The sequence below is a fragment of the Phyllostomus hastatus genome, unplaced genomic scaffold (genome assembly GCF_019186645.2).
Source record: "Phyllostomus hastatus isolate PE091 unplaced genomic scaffold, TTU_PhHast_1.1 phas_contig_40, whole genome shotgun sequence".
In the NCBI taxonomy this organism is placed as follows: Eukaryota; Metazoa; Chordata; class Mammalia; order Chiroptera; family Phyllostomidae; genus Phyllostomus; species Phyllostomus hastatus.
In genome coordinates, this window is record NW_025333872.1 from 39,846,399 (window position 1) to 39,852,677 (window position 6,279).

Genomic DNA, 6,279 nt, shown 5'->3' on the forward strand with positions numbered 1-6,279 from the left:
TGTCTTAACCAGTAGCATACTGTTTTCCAGGAACCCTCCATTCAGAAGAAATGCTGTGGCACTTCCCTCTACCCACCCAGAGTGGAACACAAGAGACTACATAGCTGAAGAAATTACAGCCTTCTTACAATGAAAGGCATTCAAGTCTAAGTAGTTTCCAGCTGAAGGAAAATAACCAACAGCTCCTCCACACTGTAGACTGGAACAGGGAAAACATGAACATCACTAACTGTACTGAAGAAGCCAGTGTGGCTGTGAGAGCCAAGACCATCACTGAGAAGATGCTCGTTTCCATGACCCTTGTGATCATCACCACCCTGACCATGTTGCTAAACTTGGCCGTGATTATGGCCATCTGTACCACCAAGAAGCTTCACCAACCTGCCAACTACCTGATCTGTTCTCTGGCCGTGACAGACCTCCTGGTGGCAGTGCTAGTCATGCCCTTGAGCATCATGTACATTGTCATGGACAGCTGGAAGCTAGGGTACTTCATCTGTGAGGTGTGGCTGAGCGTGGACATGACCTGCTGCACCTGCTCCATCCTCCATCTCTGTGTGATTGCCCTGGACAGGTACTGGGCCATCACCAATGCTATTGAGTATGCCAGGAAGAGGACAGTCAAGAGGGCAGGACTGATGATCCTCACCGTCTGGACTATCTCCATCTTCATCTCCATGCCCCCTCTGTTCTGGAGGAGCCACCAGCAACCCAGCCCGCCCCCTAGTCAGTGTGCCATCCAGCATGACCATGTCATCTACACCATTTACTCCACTCTTGGGGCATTTTATATCCCCCTGACTTTGATACTGATTCTCTATTACCGGATTTACCATGCAGCCAAGAGCCTTTACCAGAAAAGAGGGTCAAGCCGGCACTTAAGCAGCAGAAGCACAGATAGCCAAAATTCGTTTGCGAATTGTAAATTTACACAGACTTTTTGTGTGTCTGACTTCTCCACCTCAGATCCTACCACAGAGTTTGAAAAGATCCACACGTCCATCAGGATCCCTCCCTTTGACGGTGATCTAGATCACCCAGGAGAACGCCAGCAGATCTCTAGCACCAGGGAGCGCAAGGCAGCACGCATCCTGGGACTGATTTTGGGTGCATTCATTTTGTCATGGCTGCCGTTTTTCATCAAAGAGTTGATTGTAGGTCTGAGCATCTATACTGTGTCCTCTGAAGTGGCCGACTTTTTGACGTGGCTTGGTTATGTTAATTCTCTGATCAACCCTCTGCTCTATACAAGTTTTAATGAAGACTTTAAGCTGGCTTTTAAAAAGCTCATTAGGTGCCGAGAACATACTTAGGTTGTGAAAAACCAAAAGGCATGATTTTGACCAGGCTCATGAATGGACATGGGTAAGGGGTGCAACATCTTAATTCTTGAACATAGTTGGTTCAGGAGAGTTTGTAAGTACATGTGGTCTTGTTTTTTTTTGTTTGTTTTGTTCTGTTTGAGGCTTGTTATTTGATGTGCTGTTTGCTACTTCTGGTCTTGTTTGTGGTATATCAAATAAATATTGTCATGCAAAACCAGATATTTTATAGAAGTAATAATAAAGTGAATGAGTAGATGCTTTTTATTATTTAGGCCATTTCAGCTAACCCTGAAATTAAAGAATGCCAAAATAAATCTTCATTTACAGAATTTCTTTTTTTAGGTTTTTACGTAACATTTATTTTTTAAAAGTTAACAAGTGCATTAATAGGAAACTGAAAAACACAAGAAGCAAAGAACAAAGTCATCCATAACCACAAGCAGTCTACAGTTTGACATGTCCTCAGTCCCCTGTGTATCTATCTATACAACTAAGCTTCCATTTTATGTAATTAGGATCATAAGTTATAAATCATGCTTTTTCACAGATCATGAATATTTACCATTTCAAAGTCTCAAAACTATGAGTATTCTGATAACCAAGAATACACTACACCAACTCAGTGTGGAAGACAAAAAGTGTAATCTTGGCTTTCTTGGTAACAAAAATTTCATAAAGGACAAAAACAGCAACAGACAAAGATAAAGATATTGACAAAGTTACAATTAGATAAAGATATTGGCAAAGAATTTCTTATTACTTATAAACCAAATGTCTGAATACTTACCCTCATGTGGCATTAAATCCAAGGTTACAGCTCCAAACACTTACAAATTCCAAGGGGTATTGCATGACTACAGAAAGTGTTAAAAAAGTGGTGTGCTGCCATCTACTGCTTGCAGATGTGAGCTAAAATCATTTACTCTGACTACTAGCTCACTCCTTTCAGCTGCAAATAGTACAGGTGGCATGCCTTTTCTGTTCACGATTACATAAGCTTCCTCATTCCCTAAGAAGAACCTGGAATGAATACACTGGCACTTTCCTAGGCCTGTGATTATGAATATGAAACAAAAGCAAATAAGAAATAATCTAAACTTACTATGGTCAATGTGTTGCTACATTACCTGAAAGACACTTGGGGTCTCCTCCCATTCTAAGAAGTGTCCCAGCTAAGCCTCAAACACACTCTCTCACTCTACCAGGATTAAAGTGAGAGTACATGTCAAATTTTAAAGCAGCTAAATGGGACACAGTGATTAAATAAATATATTACCTGAAGAACTTTGTTGGAGAATGTTACTCATTAAGTTACCAAGTGTAAAATTGAAAAAGAAAATTAAAAGCTGAAGATCTATGTTTACAGCAAAGGCCACCCAGCAGGAAATGGGCATGGAATTGTGCCTCCTGGAATCTCTGTAGCACCCATGCCCTAGAGCCAGGAGGCTGCACATAGGACCTGAGGCTACACTGTGGCCTGACTCAGCCTCCACTGGCCAGGAGTGACCACTGTAAGTGACATGGAGGAGATCACCACTAAATCGAGAGTGACGACAGAAAGGACTGAAAGTCTGTAAATGTTTGTATACTCCTAAGGAAATGACTGTTTTAAACCTCTGCTCCTTATTTTTCACCCACAGTTCCTCATCTCTTCAGTCCTCACAGATCATTGCTTCTCTTGATTTACTGAGAAGACATTGATTTGCCCCCTCTCCACCTCCATGTCTTAGCCTAATTAAGCCTATCCCCCTCTCATCTTCTCTTGCTCCTTTCTTCTCTCTCTCTCTCTTCACCCCTTTCTTTCTCCCTCCCACCCCTTCTCCCTCTACCCAATATTCTGTAATCTAACCTATTAATTTGCTCCAGTCTCTTGGACACCAGAGTAGACTTCCTGTGGCCCTACTTCCCCCTCAAGCTCCTGCTTCATCTCTTCCCTAAATCTTCCACCTAAGTTTCTCCAATCATCAATCCACTCATTCTGCTCCACTTCCACTGAATTTTCTGCTCTATGCCATCTGAGTATGCCCCTCCCAGCCCTTTCAAAGCAGATCTCCCAAAGTCATCAGTGACTTGCCAATACGCAATTCTAGTAGTCTTCCCTCTGAGCTTATCTACATCCCATACTCTCACCGATTGAAAGAGCTAGCCATTCCTTTCTTGCTGAAGCTTATGCCTTCCAGGATATTTTACTATCCTGGTTCTCCCACTACCTCCTCATTCTTTGTCTTCCTTTTCGAGGCTTTTTCCTCAGCTCTCACCTCCTGTATATTTATGCTCCATCCCAACCTCCATCATTTCAACAATTAGTTCTGTGCCTGTGGCTCTTCAATGTGTGTCTTTAATTCTGATTCCTCTCTTCCTCACACTCCAGATCCATGAATTAGGTCTGGTGACTATCTCCCTATAACGACTCAGTCAGTGCCTCCAATAGTCTTTCTAAACTGAACTCATGCTGACTTTCCCACACTCAGACCTCCTCCTTCTGCCTGAGTCTCAGATAACAGGACTACCATGCTTTTCATCATTCATATTAGATAAATACAATTCTTTCTCTTTGTGGCTTGTCTCTCACATCCAGATAGTCTTCACTTCTTGTCCATTTACCTCTATAGAAATGTTTGTATATACCCCGTTCTTTTCAAATATTTTGGTTCTCTCACCTGGACTAATCATTTTATCTGATCCACCTACCTGTGGACTCAACCTGCAACTCTGCCCCTGTACACCTGCCAGATATATCTTCCTAGAACAGTTGTTCTCAGAGTGGCATCTCCAGACTAGCAGTATTAGCACCACCAGAGAATTTGTTAAAAACGGAAAGTCTAGGATCCCACCAAAGACCTACTTCATCAGAAGTTCTGAGGCCGCATCAATCTCTGTTTCAACAAACCTTCCAGGAGATTCTGCTGCACACTAAAGTTTAAGAATCACTATCCTAGTGTGTACCATTGATTTTTAATTGCAGTACTCAAAATCCTCTACTATTTTTCCATCAGTATAAAATGAATTTAGATTCCTTAGTATACTATTCAAGGCTCTTTTACTATGTAGCCTCAAACTCCAGCCATGTCTGGATATTTCCTTATTTGCTGAGCTCCCCTAATATTTGTTCCCACTGCTTCAGAAACCTGACCCTATGGATTCTTACCTTCTTCCACAAATACTTCATCGTGTAATTCACATACAGCCTCTTCTGTCAAGTCTTCCTGAGATTCCCCTCTCTCCTTTGTGACTATGAAAGTCCTCTCTCCCTGCTCCCTCCTCCCATACAACCTCATTTGTGTCTCTGTTACTCTATGCGTCCTATCCTGTAGTGCATTTGTTTGTGTGTTTCTGCTGTATGCCCTAGTAGATTGTGAGCCCCTTGAGGGCAGAAACTGTGTTTGTTTCTTCTCTGTATCCCAGGGACTCCTACTCTGTGTTACACACAGTAGGCACTCAATAAATGTCTGTTAATGTGAAAATTATGTGCCTGGAAGAGAAAAACATAAATGTGCCATCTTCTCTCAGTGAAAAAACCAAACTTCTAAAATCTCATGGTGTAATACTGACTTCCCTTTCCCCCAAATTCCCAGCTTTTCCCCAAAAAATGTGAAAAAATGTTTTCACATGGAAAGGAAATGGACTTTTCATTGAATATAAATGAATGTCCTATATTTGTTAAGATTCAGGCTAAGCTACTGTTAAAGAAGAGATCCCCAAATGTAGGGGCTCAAACCAGATAGTTTCTATCTCTCTCACATGAGAGTCAAGAGGTACAAGGACATCCCAGAGTGAGTAGGAGACTCTGCTCCATGAAGCCATTCAAGGTCTTGAGTTCCTCCCATCTGTGGTTTTGCCTTCCCTCAGCGCTCCCCATTATACCCACGTTCCAGTCCATAGAAAGGGAGAAAAGTAGAGAGCAAATATTTCCCTTTTAAAGAGGTTGTACATATCACTTCTACTTGTATTATATTGGCAATAGCTTGCTCACCTGGCCACATCAAGTTGTAAGGAAAACTAGGAAAGTAAAGCTCTAGCTAGGCAGCCATGTGCCTTGCCAAAAATGAGAGCCTTATAACAAAAGGAAGAAGGAAAGGATGGATAGAAGGGAACAATGAACAGTCTCTGCCACAAGAGGACATCGGTTTCTGCATGTGCTATTCAAATAGTACTGGGCAAGTCAAATGATTGTCCAGCTGTTGGTGAGCTAGGTATAAGGATGTTGAGATTTAAACTTCAGGGGATTTGACTGAGATTGTGCATTGGCTGAAAACCCAGTATTTATCATGACAATAATATCTATACTATCTAGAAATTACATGAGGAACTCACTTGCTTTTCCATCACCCTCCACATATTATCTTGGAAATTATAAGAGTTTTAAAATTAAAAAAAGGAGATGCATAACTAATTTTCACTTACAACCTCTTTCCTATTTCCTAGGTAATTTCCAATCAAAGCCATTTCTCTCACACCTATCTCTGCCTTTAACAGAAAAGAATCTGTATAGATTTATTTTATAAATCAAACCTAATGAAAAAAATCTGTTGTTTGGCTTACTCGTTTAACCAATAGTGCTAGCTGCTACTGGCCACTATTGCCCCCTTGAGAGAAGTAGCAGAACTGCTTGATATAGTCAGTTTTTCTAGTGTAAACATTAGCAGATTAAAACTAAACCCCAGAGGTGACATTTCCATTATCTTCATTAACTAATAAATTAGGACTTCATGGTTTGTATACTTAGTGAAAGAATTCTTGGACATAAGTCATTCCCTTGGAAACCTGGTAAATGCTTTGATTTTAATTGGCGGCAATAAGAACCCCTATTAGTATTGCTGCCACTACCTGCTTTGGATAACTGTATGGGCCTCCTATACGTAATGAACTTCAGTTTACAAACTCGGATAATTATACACAAGGTAAGTTCCAGAGAAAGGTCCAACAACTGTGCTGGTCACCAGCACATAGGATT

General features: G+C 41.2%; 1 protein-coding gene across 1 annotated transcript; it reads left to right on the plus strand.

Annotated features, from left to right (window-relative positions):
* The first annotated feature begins 215 nt into the window (after positions 1-215).
* On the plus strand, positions 216-1,313 carry HTR1E (5-hydroxytryptamine receptor 1E). Its single transcript, XM_045844140.1, has one exon. The coding sequence runs from the start codon at positions 216-218 to the stop codon at positions 1,311-1,313; it is 1,098 nt and encodes a 365-aa protein (XP_045700096.1).
* The last annotated feature ends 4,966 nt before the right edge of the window (positions 1,314-6,279 follow it).